This window comes from Plecotus auritus (genome assembly GCF_963455305.1).
Source record: "Plecotus auritus genome assembly, chromosome: 4".
NCBI lineage: Eukaryota > Metazoa > Chordata > Mammalia > Chiroptera > Vespertilionidae > Plecotus > Plecotus auritus.
In genome coordinates, this window is record NC_137775.1 from 38126050 (window position 1) to 38142527 (window position 16478).

Genomic DNA, 16478 nt, shown 5'->3' on the forward strand with positions numbered 1-16478 from the left:
TTGCTGTTCTCTCTGATATTCAGTATTTCTTTGTTTTAAATAATCAAAGGACAGCATGAAGAACTGTTCTGTCAGTACCCTAATTTAAAAACTAGCTGAGGTGGATCATTTTGTCTGCTCACATAAACCAGTTTAAGTTTTTACTGTAGGTGGCCATTTCAGAAATGAAAGTTACAGCTAATCAAACACTTAGCCCACATGCCTTGGTGATTTTAATGATAAGATTTGTTGCTATGAGACAAAAACGTGTTGTGCGGGAAATAATCTGTTAGAGATCATATGACCTGGATTCAAAGGCTTTTGATTAACAGCACTAACATCCGCCTTCTGGAAAAGAAACAAGCCCTATGATTAGAGCCGGGTAGTCCTTTTAAAGCAAATAAAACGTTATTAGCCACTTATTAATGGATATTGGAAGCAAACATTATTTCAAATATTAAAAATGTTCAAGGCCACCAACAAAGTTTCTCTTCTTTTTCTTTTTAATGTTTTTATTGACTTCAGAGAGGAAGGGAGAGGAAGAGAGAAATAGAAACATTAATGATGAGAGAGAATCATTGATCGGCTGCCTCCTGCACACCCCACACAGGGGATCGAGCCCACAACCCAGGCATGTGCCCTGACTAGGCAATCAAACCGTGACCTGGTTCATAGGTCAACGCTCAACCACTGATCCACGCCAGCCTGGCAATTTTTCTTCTTTTACCTTGTCTTTCTTCTTCTTACTTTCAGAGAGAGACACTAAGAAAAAAAAAAAAAAAGGACAGCTAATGAGAGTGAAATAGATCAGTGGTCACCAACCTTTCGGACCGCATGGACCACCAGTGGTCTGCAGACCACTGGTTGGCGACCGCTGATCTAGATTACCCAAGACCTAGCAGGCAGAGTGTGAATGGCTTCTCTTTTAGTGAACGTGTGTGTGTGTGTGTGTGTGTGTGTGTGTGTGTGTGTGTGTGTAGTTGGCTTTGTAACTGCTCAGTCTTCATGCATTTATTGAGCATCCCCTGATGCCTGCACTGTGCTTGGAGACATGATGGCAAACAGACACAGTCCATGCTTTCACAGGATGCTAGGAGGAAAGGCAGACAAGAAGTTGACAACAATCATGCTTACTTACACAAACACATGCTAATTGCTATGGAGAAAGTAAAATGGGTGGGGGTAGGGTAGGGCAACTGGGTGAAGGGGTCATATCTGAGCCTCTGAGCCCTGAATGACAAGAAGTTGATCTGTAAAGATATAAGGCAAAAACATTCTGGGCAGAGAGGATGCCAACTCAAGGGCCCAAAGGTGGGGACAAGCTTGGGGTGTTCAAGATGAAGAAAGATGGCCACAGTGGTAGTTGGGGCTTGGTAAGCGTGTGAGAGCAGCATAGGAGATACGACCAAGAAGGATGGGGATTGGATTGTGCAGGGTGGATTTTAAGTGCAGTGGATCTCTGGACAGCCTGGTTATGCCTACAGCTGGTTTTGTAAATGGTCCATTCATGCCAGATTCATCTACAAGCAGGGCTGGCTTCTGCCTGGTGGTCTGCTGGCAGGGGTGCTTTTTCTAGCTGGGGAAAGGGGCAGCAGTCGTGACCTCCCTGTTGGCCTAAAACTCCAACTGGCCACCTGGACCCCTGGAATATATCTGACCTGCCCCAGGGAAGCTGCAAAAGCAAAACCTGCATAGTGTATCTTGTCCTAGAACACAGGGGTTTCTGTAGTCCCATCTCCCCATTCTTAGAGATGCCCTCAAATCATGGTCTCCTTTATCAGCTGGAGGCTGGGGTAGACCCTTTAATCCTCTTCCTCTTTCTTAAGCCCCTAATGTCATGACCAGTCCTAAACAATTGTAGGGCAAAGGTTACATTCAGGGCCAGGAGTCAACCTGGGTTGGAGGAGAATAGTCACTTTTGCCAGAGGATACATGACAGGAAGGACCTGCTAGTGTCACAGGTCAAAGCAGACAATACAGTAGATTGAATCCAGGGAATCTGATGACGAGTGACTGGCTTGGGCACATTTCCAGGGCCACAGAGGCAAGTTTCCTGCATCCAGACAGTGGAGACCTGAAGGTAGTCACACTAGTGAACACACACGTTGTTTGTCTTCTTTTCCGTATTTGAGGACATTATTCCCCTGAATGTTCCCCTGGAAACTTGAATGGCTTCTGATTACCTACTGAACTAAGAATTCAATCATGTGCCACATTCTCACCCTCTACATTCTGGTTCCAACCTACCTTGTCTGTTACTTTATTGCTTGCTTGCAAATTTGATTTCACTTTACCTCCCTGCATGTATCCTACCTACAGTGGGAAAACTCGATTATTACTTTTATTATCAGAAAATGAATAAAGATATATTCACATATTCTGAGAAACAGGTTCTTTCTTGCCCTACCTAGCTATGCCTCCTAGATATCCAACTTCTTACAAGGGCAGAGGTGGCAATGCTTGGCTCACAGGAGGCGTTCATGGTTAATTTTGCAGGGTTACCCACTTAGCTCTCTCCAGTTCCCTCAGAGGCTGGGCCCACCCCAAGGCACATCCTCACCTCTCAGATTCCCACCCTGGAGCCTGGGCAGCTCCCTCGGAGCTTTCCTCTCTCCCCTGTACCGGGTGCCCTGCATCCCTCTTCTGGCCTTCCGTGCTCCTCTCCCACCTGGACAGGCTGCCTTCTTCCCTTGAGACTTGCTGCTCCTAGGCTTGGCTGGGACCAACTTTCTCCTGGGTTACACATTCACATAAGTCACTGCCAGCCCTGCTGTGCTGAGCCGTGCCCTCTTCTAACCGCCCTGGCCTCAAGTGCACGTAGGCTTTAGCACGAAACGACCAAGAAAGTTGGGTGGTATTGCCAACTGGTTGGCTACTTCCCAGAGGTATGAGCCAAGTTTTCATTCATTTATTTCTTGGTAAGAGAAAGTGGTGTGTGTGTGTGTGTGTGTGTGTGTGTGTGTGTGTGTGTCCACTTGGGGAAAGAAAAAGAAAGAATAGTGATTCTTTATCTATTATGGGGACAATTTCTCCTGGCTGTGGGTTCTAGAAAGTTGGGGAATTGTGGTAGGAATGGTGATGGGGGGAGGTTTTTCATGGTTGGATTGTCCTAAGTAACTTATTAAAATGGGGGCCTGGGTGGCGCTTTGCATTTTCCAACTAGAGCACCAGACTCATGATTTCACAGATGTTTTTATTTTGGAAAACAAAACCTCAATGACTCAATTTAATGAAAACTGTGAAGTAAATGATTGTACAGAAATATGACAAACATTACAGAGGTGGTAACTGATATCTGGAACCCTCAGTTGGTATCAAGACAAAAATTTGCACTGAGCTTACCTCTCCTTTCACATGAAGGAGCTCAAGTCAGTCTTCCCTGTTCTCTTGGCTGTCTTCTCCTACAGATGGCCAGGACTACCCTCGAGCAGCCTACCAGCAAGTGATCCAACCGGCTCTACCTGGGCAGCCCCTACCTGGAGGCCCCCACCCTGTGCAGAAGATCATTCTGAATTATCCCAGCCCCTGGGACCAAGAAGAGAGGCTCGCACAAAGAGACCATTCCTCCCCAGGGCTCCTGAGATATCAGTGAGTATTACGGAACCAACTTGCAGATAGTTTTAAAATGAAAAAGCATGCTGTCAATGCAGTCAAGGGTTTAAAACTCTGTTGGTTTACTACCCAGGTTAGTGGCCAAGCCACACAGTGGAACGCTCCACACAGACTTTTCAGGTCAAAAGGAAGCGGAGGCTGGTTGACAAGAATCTCTTTACCAGACACGTAAAGCCACTGATGACTGTTCAAAATTCTCTTGAAAGAAAGGCTCCTAAGATGCTAAGTTACACTTGCTTCTTTTACCTTCAGATCACCTGGCCTTTTCGCCCATGAAATATCTGTTCAGTTTTACTATGACTGACTTCCACCTCTAGGAAGTTCTTTTTCACATCCCTAGTTTGTGTACCTGTTTAACCCATTTCTTACTTTGGAATTTTAAATTCAATTAGTTCCCAATAAAAATGTAAAATAGCCGATGATTTTCTTTTGTAACAAAAACAGTCACACATGTTGAATGCCATTACTAGCTCTTTCCTGTATTTCTTCCAGAAAAATAATTCCAATTGTCTAGTCCTTCAAATTGTTCTTCTCCTAGCTGTTCTCTTTGACTCTTCTTCAAGCTTTCCTTTCCTCTTAATTTATGCATCTAAAATATATAGGAAAAACTCATGTAAATGGAGCTTTCTACTTTATGACAAAATTAGAGAATAATGAAATTTTGCTCTGCTCAGCACAACTTTTATATACCACTCAGAGTAAAAGTATATTCTGCTTTGAAAACAAAATGAGATATGATGGCAGTTTTTATCAGAAATACAGAAATTAGTAATTATCTAAAAAAAGTTTATTGAAAGAAAAAAAAGCCCACCCTATTTATAATGACAGGTAAGGTATATGCCTGCTTTCCCCTTCACTCAAAAGCCCACGAGCCTTTCGATTTTCTTTCCAGACAGATCCCTTATTGTTAAATACAAAATTACATGGAGTTCAAATAATAGTAGTAAGGAAAATGTAAAATGTAGCTTTTAAAGCTACAAGCCCTGTGGCAGAAGAAATATCTAAAATTCTAAGGAAAACAAAATTTAAGCATCTTTATGAAACATATTTGGTGTTGATTAGGGGAAGAATAGTAATTTCTAAATTAAACATTTATTTTGAAATAATTTTAGATTTATAGAAGAATTGTAAATATAGCACAGAGTAATTATTTTTGTAACATCAATGTAAGCCAGCTATGGTGTCCTTGGATTTATTTTATCATTTTAGGGCAGCGGTTTTCAACCAGTGTGCTGCAAGAGTTCTTAAAACATGCACAACCTGACTATTTAGTCAGGAGCACAGACTTCTTTTCCTTTAGATTGTCAAATAAAACAACATCAACAGCCAACACAATAATAGCTGTCCAGTGTGAATGAATCAAAATTATACTTTTTTTATTGTCAGATCGCTGCAGAATTTTAGTAATTAGTTGATGTGTGCCATGAGATGAAAAAGATTTAACATTGCTGTTCTGGGGTCATGGAATATAAGTCTAGGTAATGACGCTAATTCTCCTCTTCCTGGTAATTTGGAAGAGAACATTAATACAGAAAGTTTACTCTGTCATTATTCTTCGTGATTTTGTTTTTATATTGAAGTTTTTTAATACTATCAAGGCCTTAAGATTTCTTTATCAAATGAGCATTTGTCTTTTATAACAACCAAACAACTTTGGGCATAAAGGAATTTAATGCAAAAAGGATATGGAATTAGATTCCCATTAGAAGAAGACATATTTTATAAGAAATTTTCTCTGGATAAATAAAAATAACTTTCTCAAATATTCCTATTTTAGAAATATACTATAGTTTGGATTCTGTGTCATTTTCTTTAAAATCCTATTGCACAAGTCTCCTGCATATTTTACTCTTTTAGGTAAAAATATAAAAACAAGCAATAAGCCATATAAAAAATGGCATATACACATAGATTTTGTAATCAAAACAAAACATTTTTAAAATTTTAAAATAATCTCAAACACAAAACAAATAGAAACATATATGTTCCCACTACCTCCATTTTTAAAATGTTAACATTTGAATCAGAGCTTTTTTAAAGGGAAAAAACTTAGTCCCCTTATCAGTTAGGATTCAGTTACAGAAAGCAGAAAACAACTCTAGCAATTTTAAGCAGAAGGGCTTTAACTTGGGAACTGGGTGCTTACAACATTATTGGAGGCTGAAGGAGCAAACTTTAGGCTGGGCTTCCAGGAATGACCCCAGAGCAACACCGCAGAACAGGACACCAAAGAGGCTGCTTCCAGTGTTAGGGTCAGACAGGCAGAGAATCAGAACATCGCTGTGGAGCTCTCCATTCTTGGCCACACTGCACAGTACAATCCAGAACCAGGTAGCTGCCAGCACTGCAACTATTGATGCCTTCAGTGCCTGCTAGATCTGCACTGGCCAAAACCGGATGCCCATGCCCTGACCTTGACACTGGGAAGCACAAACCACAGAAGTAGCAGAAGCACGGCCTGCATTTCCTCTGCTTCCAAATCTCACATGAATGTGTCTGATAGTTCTTCTCAGCAGAATGTTTGTGGGAATATTGGCAACTAAAACCAAGTGGTAGAAACTTTCTGAAAGGATCTTCAGTATCAGATTTTCATCCATTTATTAACAACATTAGTACTTTTAAAGCTACACAGCCTTTTCTACTTTTTGCTATGTAATCAGATGTTATCTATCATGAACTAAAAGTCCTTTTTATCAGAATGCCTTTAACACCAACCTTGCACCACCCATTATATTATGTTTTATTGGTGACCTTATCAGCCCTGTGCATGAGACTCATCTTCCCAATTAGACAGTCCTTGAATAGAGAAATCAAATTCTGCTTCCCTCATGAGACTCCTAGCACAGGCCCTTACATATGGCAACCCGCCCTATAGCTTATTGACCGAAACTCCATGAGCAACCCTTGTCCCTCTGGCTCAGAAAAGAAATGGAAGCAGAGGAGAAAGATAACTCACTGGTATCTTCCCATAGTTCTTAAAGCCTTCCTGTTCCTCAAGGTGCGCCTTTGTTGAAAATGAAAATTTTATTGTTGTACATGTATTCCTGTACAGGGACCAGCCTTGTAACCAGCCACCGAAACGAGCTGGAGCTCCTGAGGAGTCCTTGGAGTGTCCTGCCGAGTTGAGACCACAGGGTCCCCAGGCTCCATCTCCAGCTGCTGTCCCTAGACCCCCTAGTAACCCTCCAGCCAGAGGAACTCTGAAAATAAGCAATTTACCAGAAGAATTACGTAAGTTGTTTGCAATGGTTCCTCCTCCTCCTCCCCCTCCTCCTCCTCCTCCTTCTCCTCCTCCTCCTCCCCTACACCCCCATATACTTTGAGAGTACTTCATGATTATTCATCCATTATCTTGGATATTTCTCAAGTAAATAAAATTTACTTTTTTGCTTTTTGCTAAAAGAATAACCAACATTTTGTATGTATGTGTTTGGTGATTTGCACACTACCAACGATACTCACAAAGTGCTTATCACTAGAGTTTCTTAACCATACACTCCAACAACAAATAACCCCAATGCTTTTTCCCTCTTCTAAATGATGCTCTTGAGTGGACTTGTCCCTGGGTACATTGATTGGATGTCCATGTGGTATTGGCCAGGAACCTAGCTTCTCATCATAAATTAGCAGCGGCCATCAAGAACGAGGTCGTTTCCTGTAGGAATGATCAGTCTTGTTGGGAAAAAAGCAGTCTCACATTCTCCATGCTGCCTGACAACCAAATGCAAACTAAGCCTTTTTTTTAAAGAAATATTTGACTACGTGTCAGGTGATAATTCTTTTTCCACATTTTGCAGTCAGAAACAAAAATGTTGCAATATCACCAAAATGTTCTCATATTAAGGCCAGTCAGGACAGTAAGTTCCACAAATCTTAGGAAAGCAGCCACTGTTTGTGAAATTGTTATATTCTGCTGTGCTTGCTAGGGAAGCTCAGGTAAGTCTAGGAAGTCCTGTCTAAATCTAGGCACTTCTTGGAACCAAGCTTGAAAATTAAGCCTTTTGCATTCACTAATTCCTATTGGGGATCCATGCTCTTCAGTCCTTTAGGAGTTGAACGATCTCTAATGCAATGATCCATTGTTGTTTTTCATTCAGAAAAACATTCTTAATCTCCTTAAAGTCTTACACATTATAATTTTGAGCATTTCTGGAGCATGGATGCTACCCTGCATAGGATATAGGCATGGCGTCAGTCCATAGCTCATATTTATTTTACCATAATCCGTAAAGGGAGTCCTAAAATTATTACATAGGAATTGGCTGAATATTAAGTGTTGAGAAGAAACTGAGTGCCATCAATATACCTGGCTGCTTAAAAGACCCTATATGACCATTGTGCACACTTCCATTTGAGAGGCGGGTTTCAAAACACAAGAGCCTACGCATAGATTAATATAAAAAGACTCATATTTTCTCTCCAGCTCCACTTTCTTCTCCACCCTCTGCCCCAGGGGCTTCCTGAGATTTAGCAGGTTCATTCCAGACTAGAAACCAACACAGAGAGATTGTTCATCTATCATATTAACGTGCTAGCCAGATGATTTCCCCAAGGCGTGAGCCTGAGAAAACACTGGTTCTCACGCTGCCTGGGTCAAGTGTGTAGGCACAATACTGTCTGCCGCCCTAGGATGACCTAGGGAGGCACGAGGGAGGCCGAGAGCTGGACCGCCCAGAGTCAGTGACTCTCCTTCAAGCTACTGAGATTTTCCTAACGTTTCTGAGTTGTGCTTTAGTCTACTCCAACTTCCTGGCCTTTCCCCCACCACCGAGTGGATGGGGAGGGAGGAGGGGTAGGGAACATTTTCCCTCTCCCCTCACTTGCTCATGTCAAGCAAGAGTTCAAGGCAGCAGAGAGCATCGTGAGATCAAAGGAGGACACCACAGGGTGGCCCCTTAGCAAGACTCAGCTTCTTGGCCTGCTGTGAGAGTATTCCTTAGGCACAGGGCCAAGGGTCTCTAGGAATCCAGGTGGTGTCCTGACTTTAAGGACGTGCAGGTTCTGGGTGACCGATTTTCTGTTAATGCATCATGTGGTTTTTCAGAAGACCTCCTCGGCATGTCTCAGCCTGCCCGCGCTCTCCCTTGTGCCTCTGCTTTCCATGCACGCCGAGCAGTCTGCACGCCCTGGGACAGACCCCCTGCTCCTCTGGGCCCTCGGATCTATGTCCTGAGGACAGCAGTCCACACTGCTGCAGGCACAGACCCTTAGACCAACCCCCACCCAGAGGTTTCCCTTCATTATTCTAGAAGAACAAAAGACATTGCATACTATTTACATGTATTGTTCAAAATATACTTATTATTATTTGGCTAGTTTCTAATAAATGTGAAAACTCTCTCTTAGGGAAAGTCTTTATCACTTATTCTGTGGACACAGCCATGGAGGTGGTGAAATTCGTGAACTTTCTGCTGGTAAATGGCTTTCAAACTGCAGTAAGTATTGTATCCAAAGAGAAGACTGAACAATTAAAGTGAGTACAGGAAAAGAAAAACACAAAAGGAGACAAGTGATAAATAGCTGCCGATGTTTTAAACTAAATTATTTGATTTACGTGACTATGAACTAAATGCTTATGAATTTAGGTAATTATTTTCTGGATTTTAAAGTCTCCAGCATGTTTTCCCTGCGAGAACCTCTGAACTGCCCGCTGAACATCCCGAAGGGGGTTAATGCCGAGCCCAGACGCAGCTGACCCCTGGCCTGAAGGAAACGCCAGCCTCTTGCTGCACTTTGTACCTTTGCCCTTTTTCACCCGCTCTGGTTGTGCTTCCTGGTGCAGGAGGCTGCAGGCTTCACCCGCGTATTTTACAAGGTCCTTTGTTGCACTGGGGGTTTGAGGCAGAAGCCTGCAGCCTGGGTCCCCCACCGTGCACAGCTGCCATTCCACACCCCATGCAGTAGGGATGCTTCTACCACAGGGCCAAGTTCTCAGCTGGTCTAGTTCTAAGGGAGGGAGACAACCCAGCCCTGCGGTCCACTGTGATCTTGGCCCGAGAAATCTCAGGAAGCACGCGCTCCTCAAGTCCCCCTGTAGCGCCTTGCCACCGCTTCAAGCCATGTAAGCTTTTCTTGACAGTAAATAAAACATCACAGGAGCCTATGTGGAAGACTGGCTTTCCTCAAACACAGAGGCCACTTCTTTTCCTCCCCAAGGCCTGCTCTGGGTATTCAGTGACAGTGAATTCTAGAGAGTGGCCAAAAATTAAGGGAAATGTCTACGGATAGGAAGGTTGACGGATAAAGAGGGAATTCTTAGTAAATAAAAATGTCCATTTGAAAGATGATCATTTAACAAGAATTTTTACTCGAATTTTTTCTTTATCCTGTGATTTTTTAAAAACAGAAGTGTTTGAAAGTTTATAAAAGCATACAATGTATACACTCCAACTTCATGACTATATTAGAGACCAACATTTCCATTTCTAATTTCTGGAATAAGCAAGTGCTGTGGCAACCGTGACATAAAGGACATAAGGCCAGCGTGTCAGAAAAGATCTTACTTTTGGTCATTTCCAAATAAGCATACTGATTGCCCTGGGAGAAGAGGCAGGTTTTTGTGACCTAAACAACCAGAGGCTGCTGAGGCAGAATTTAAATCTCTCCTTGACCTCATCTCTGCGAAGCCCTGTGGTAGAACCACAGAGCCCAGTCCTGGCGGCTCACTACTAGGTGATAGGTTAGAACCTCCTCAGTGGTGAGGAGACTTCATGGGTAATTTAAGGAGAGTTTTTAAAGGGACTGTTTTCAAAGCTCTATGTAAGTTTTGGGAATATCCTGGGACAAGCAAAAGCAGCGAGTTGCTACCACCCCTAGGTCTAAAGAGGCGAGGAGCAGTGGTTACAGCAACCTGAGAAAGGGTGGCTGTATGGGTTTGCTGGGGCTGCTTTAGGGAAAGTACCCCAGACTGCGAGGCTGAGACAACAGAAATTTACTTCCTCGCCGTTCTGGAGGCTGGAAGTTCAGGCGCAGGGTGTCAGCAGGATTGATTTCATGCTGAGGCTTCTTCCTTGGCTTGTAGCGGCCATCTCCTTCTGTCTTTCCTCTGTGTCCTATTCCTCCAGTAAGGACGCCAGTCATATTGGACCAGAGACCACCCATATGACCTCATCTACCTTAACTACCTCTTTAAAACCTCTGCTCCAAACACATTCACATTCCAAGGCACTGGGGTTAAGACTTCAACATGATTTGGTGGGGAAGAGGGTACAATTTGGCCCATAACAGCGGCCATGTGGAGAAGTTGGCCTGACAGAGCTGTGGACTTTGGCAGAGATCTGGAGAGACAAATGGAAGATAGCCAGTTCATTGTGCCTCCTGGAATGTCCAGCTCACAGCAGGGAATAATTTATGAGCTGGGATCATCATCATCATCATCATCATTTATTGAGTATTTACATCACACCTGGCACTATGATATGCCTTTTCCATGTTAACTCATTTTAATCCTCACAACCACCCTAGGAAGTGCATTTATTAACCACCTACTACAAATGGAGGTAATAAAACCTAAGAGAATTTTAGTAATGTTCCCAAACTCATGCAAGTGGGAAGTGCAGAAGCCAATCATAGAACCAGGAGTAGAGCTAAGTTGTCCGTCTATTCTCAGCCCCAGCATTATGGGGCTTCTGTCTTGTAGAACAGAAATGGATTACTGACACAGTAACAGAGAGTTACAAAAACTTTCTCAAGATTACTTGATGTAAGTCATTGGACATCAGACATTTTAAAGCAGCAAATGGTCATTTTTAATGTGCCATCAGTAAAGAAACATATTCTGAGCTCGCATTATGTACCATATGTATCTGCCAGTTTGGTGAACATGAAGCATTATCTCGTTCTAGGAAGCTTGGGACCAGGTTGAAGAGATCAGGCAGACATAAATGAGACATTTAGTAAATGAAAGAATGTTACAATAACGGGTTGTGTCACAATGGGGTAGAATTTGGTGGGGTGAGGAGGAGGAAGTCAGTGTGTGGGGAGGAATCAGAGAGCAGGGGCTGGCACTGTGCTTTTTGGTGCAGTGCTGGGGCGGCAATGGGGAGTAAAGTAGGCAGGGCATGTGGGGAGGAGAGAGGTGAGACTAGATTGTAGATGCCATGGACAGCTTGCTGACCCCATCAGTCCTAAATAGTGGAATGACATTTAAGACAACTGATCTGGGAGCAAGTGGTGTGGCTCAATCAACTAACACCTCCTCAGAACACTGTCCCTGAGTCACCCATTCCAGCACATAATCCTCCTTCTGATCAAGAGCACCTTGTACACACTCACTACCCTCTGGCTGCAGGACAGGTCTGAGCCCAAGAACGGCCTTACATTCGGGCTTCGGTAAAACAGGACAACTGACTTTTCTCCCCTTCCAGTACTCCTTCAGAGACTTTATATGTCTTTTCAAGGCCCAAGAGGTCTACTTCTTGATTTTCATCATAAACCGTTCCCCACGATCTTAGTAATTGTTTTTGTGACTATTCCTTGGATTTGATCCCAAGTTTCATCCAATCATTTTTAAACATATGGATTGAAACTGGACATAATACAGTAATGATGACCTGGCTAATGCAAGTAAAGCACCACAGTTATATCTCAGTACTTGCACACCATGTAGCCATTAAAATGTTCCAGAATCATGTTTGCCTTTCAAATTATATATATATGGTTTGTATATTATTGGCTTACATCCAACTTGTTGCCCATGTCTCTCAGGTTTTTAAAACATAATTATTGTGTAGGCAAAGACACATTTTGATTCATGCCTATATATCCTAATTATGGGTATTAAATAGTTCAATGTCTACTAATGTTGAAATAGGGACCATTATTTTTAAATTGTATTTTCTTTAGACTTATATGTTCCTCCTTGCAAAAAGCATTAGTAACTTTTTCCATTTTAAATGCATATAGTCTCGTGTTTTCTCTTGCTGTGCATCTAGATAAAGCTTCTCATTAAGAGCTGCTTCCCACATCTTTCCCTGCAGATTGACATTTTTGAGGATAGAATCCGAGGCATTGATATCATTAAGTGGATGGAACGCTACCTTAGAGATGTAAGTACATTTCAAAATCCTGAGTTTATTTTCTGGTGAGAAAGACAATTAGCTTGTGAAGTTACTTTATGAAAGAAGCCCTGGCACACCCACCACGTCCAAAGCCGAGAAAGTCCCAACAAAGCCGCCCTTGTTGGCAGCCGTGCAAAGACCTGGAGAGGAAGGATGGGGTCGCCCTCATGGACAGGCACAGGCAGGAAATAACAGTCCAACCAGACACAGGTGGTTGATAACAATCAGAACAAACAATTTTCTGACCAGAATAGGGAAGGAGGAAATGAAGGCGGGAGTGGGGAGGGAGCGGCAGAATTCAATTTAATCCAAGACCACCCCAAGTGTGGTGTAGGACTGGGCTGAAGAGCTTTCCCGGCACTTTGTGCTTCAACAAGATAGAAATTGATTGCCGCCAGCGTGTCCCTGTGGGCGCTTTAGCTGCTGCTTTGGGGGAGAGAGCGGGTGGGGAGGGTCTCAGCAGGCTGGGGTTTTTGGCTTTTCTTTTGTGAGCAGCCTGGCATCTGCTTTGTGCGGAAGGTCTGGTCCTCCTGCTCACGGGCCCTGCCATCAGCAGGGCAGTCAGGGCGCAGTCACTGGCAGCTTTGATCGGCTTAGGGAGGGAGGGGATTGGAGGGAGGGGGTTTCATCATTGGGGCTGCAGTCTTTCCACCAAGATGCAGATCACTTAGTGGTTCGGGCTTTCATTAGCCACGGATTAGTGATGGCTGTGGAAATGGTGGGCAAAGCCGCATCCATTTAGGAGAGCTCCACGCAGAGCCACTTGCTCTGGGTGTGTGAAGGGAGCCGGGGGGTGTGGGGCAGAAGGGAGCAGGGGAGACAGCAGTCAGTCTGCCTGAGCGGGGGCAGTGCTTTCACGGAGAATGAGCCCAGCCCTCCACCCCGCACTGTGTCAGACCAGCACACAGCCCTGCTGGCCGGGTTCCAGCCTGCCTTCACCAAATGGACCGCACTTCACACTTTCATAAACATGCTTTCTCCCTCTCATTAACAGAAGACAGTGATGATAATCGTAGCAATCAGCCCCAAATACAAACAGGATGTGGAAGGCGCTGAGTCGCAGCTGGACGAGGATGAGCACGGCTTACATACTAAGTACATCCATCGCATGGTGAGTGGTGACGGCCCGCAGTTCTTTCTTCTGTGAAGGCCTGTCCCTCACTAGAGACCAAGCGAAGGCGCGTGGTGCCGGTGAAGAACCCCAGGCAGGAGAGTGGGGGGCTGCTACCTTTGAGGCCTTGGGCAGTTCAGCACACCTCTGAGACTCAGTGCTCTTGTTACTGCAGTAACAAGGGCAGAGGAATCAGTGATCTGAGTTCCACGAGTGTGGAAATAGAGCTTGCTGGTTTGCTTGTTTACCAAGTGTGAAGGCCTAGTAGGGTCGACAGGCGGGGCGTGAGGGGCAGGGCTCCTGTGTGGTGTCACATCCTGTCCCCGCCTTTCCACAGAGGCAGAGCAGCCTGGCGAAAAGGACTCATGCAGTTGGTTCAAAATCAGCTTCCTCACGTATAGGTTGTGTGACCCTGGGCCCACTGCTTAAACCACTTTGTGCTCCGTGTCTCTATTCTTCACAGCTCATGAACTATGGGGCCTGGTCAAACCAAAACTGGGGGAGACATTTATAGGGAGTTAGACTTACTCAGCATCTGATGGAATGTTCTGGCAGACAATAACACCCAGCTTTAGAACTGGCTGTTTTATGGGCTAGCAGTCTTCCTGCTTTCAGCAGTTAGAGATACTGTGCAGACAGTCACGCCTGACCAGGATGCCAGACTAGACATGCTTGACCAGGATGTCAGACGCTCCCATAGTCCCTACTGGGTGCTCATATGTGCTGGGGGTGTGGGTGTTCTGGGCCTCTCACCCCACCTCAGGCACAGCTTGTCTGCCTTTCTCAGTCAGGCTTGTTTGTTGACCAAAGATTCTGAGATTTAAAAAGGCTTGAAGATCACTGGACTAGAACTTGTAAGCCCCATCTCAGCCCTAACATTCCCCAGGGGGCAGGCACCTGGAAGGGGCACTGACGAGGCCAGGAGGATGGGCAGGAAGCAGAAGTGGTCCCGATGGAATGGGTGAGCAGAACAAGGCAGGAGGCAGGCAGGCCGGCCGGCCGGGGCCTTGCAGCTTTACCTCTGGGGAAGCTGACTTAAATCAGGTGTGTCCTGCAGATCAGGAGCACAGGAAAAAGGCAAGGTAGGTGGGTGTTCCCCACCTGGGTCTTCAGGGTCTCTGTCTCCTCTTCTGCCAAGTGCCAGCCACTTACTTGAGCTCAGAACCAACCCAAAGTAAACGCCAGGGCAAGGTGGTGAGGTCACAGAGTAAGGCCAAGGAGTCAGGGGACACGTCTCCCTCCTGTTCCATTCTCTCCGGGTCCAACAGCCCACGAGCAGGGCCCAGAGAAGTATCATTTCTGCCCTGAAAGGTCACGGCTGGCCTGGGAGCTGCCACCCCTTGGCTGTCTGCTGCTGCTTGTGTGTGTGGCCTCAAAGCACTCAACGTCCTATCTGCATGTCTAGGAATAGGGCAGTCCCGAGCGGACAGCTGGTGTGTGGGAAGGGCTCCAGGTCCCTCCAGGTCCCGAGGAAACCTGTGGAGCTCTGCTGGAGTGTGACAATGCCGGGCAGGAACACGGCTCGGCCCGGAGCTGGTCTGACTGTGCCCAGCTATGAGCCAGATTATCTCACACTCAGTGTCTTGGGGCAACCATGTCCTGGGCCCTCCCTCATCAAGGAAGGGGCTGAAGAGGCCAGAGGCAGACGTGCCTTCTGCCCGCCTGGCAGCCTTCCTGGTCCCCTCCAGGCAGCAGCAAACTCCCGGACAGAGGGTGTGAAGAGGTGCCCAGGAGGGGCTGAGTCATAGAGCCAGGACTGCACACAAAGCCAATATCTGGAAATAGGGGCGAAAAACACACACTCCTGCCGGCGGAGCAGCCTAGTGAACAAGTTTACAGTGTCCAGTGTCCTGGAAGTCAGAAACTGCCTCAGTGCTTAACCTTTAACTAGTAAACTATGCCCTTCCTCTCACGTGTCTGCACTGATGTGGTTGGTGCTTTGAGTGGCACAGCGCTTCGGTCACTTTAAAACATGCTTTTGGTGTCGTCTGACTCTCAAGGGGAGGTGGTTCTGAGAAAACACCTTGTGGATGATCTGTGTGTTGTGTGATTGGGCGTGTATGCAAATAAGCATGAGTGTGGACGGGTATGAGTTTAGGAGGGCTTTCTTTGGTGAATTCAGTAACAAGTCATCACCACTGGCACGTCCTTCTTGGTTCTGTTTTTATTCCATGCACGACGAAGACTCCTCTGTAATAAAAATCAATTGGAAGATGAAATAGTTGGGATGCATAATTCCTCTTCTTGTCATCAGAAGCCTGCATACCTGGTGCTGGTCACAGGATTTGGAAGACTGACTCCTCTCAGATGGAAAATTCTGGTTCTGATGGAGCTCTGGCAGCTAGAGCTCCTGGGGCCACTGCAGGGTCAGAGCAAATTGGAACTGTGTGGGAAGCCTAGGGCTTGGAAGTCAGACCTCTTCACAACTGACCCCCCAGCCTGCCTTCCTCTGCCTCCAAGCCCATCCTGTGCTCTAGCTGCAGGGCATTACCTGCTGGTCCCGACCCACTGACTACTGCCACACTCTGGGCATTTGCTCAGGCCCTTTTCTAAGCTGAGAACATCCTTCCCCTCTACCCCTGCCTGACCACATTCTTCTTCCAGCATCCAAATGACACCTCCCTTGTAAATGTCCTTGTAACTGATGTAGAATGGATGGGCCCCATCTGGGGCTTCCACAGCAATTTTTTCACACTGCACTGTGGTTGGTAATTTAC

At 45.3% G+C, this 16478-nt stretch overlaps 1 protein-coding gene and 1 long non-coding RNA gene across 3 annotated transcripts in view; one reads left to right on the plus strand and one right to left on the minus strand.

Moving 5' to 3' along the window:
* TRAF3IP2 (TRAF3 interacting protein 2) overlaps window positions 1-16478 on the plus strand; it is a 39091-nt gene that overhangs the window by 19127 nt on the left and 3486 nt on the right. For both annotated transcript variants that reach the window (XM_080664208.1, XM_080664209.1), the window contains exons 3-7: window positions 3387-3567; window positions 6644-6822; window positions 8938-9026; window positions 12570-12638; window positions 13645-13761. In XM_080664208.1, coding sequence (XP_080520334.1) covers window positions 3387-3567; window positions 6644-6822; window positions 8938-9026; window positions 12570-12638; window positions 13645-13761 — 635 coding nt within the window. The remainder of the gene's footprint in view (window positions 1-3386; window positions 3568-6643; window positions 6823-8937; window positions 9027-12569; window positions 12639-13644; window positions 13762-16478) is intronic.
* Window positions 1-16478, minus strand: part of LOC308246229 — a 102640-nt gene that overhangs the window by 12353 nt on the left and 73809 nt on the right. The window lies entirely within an intron of this gene.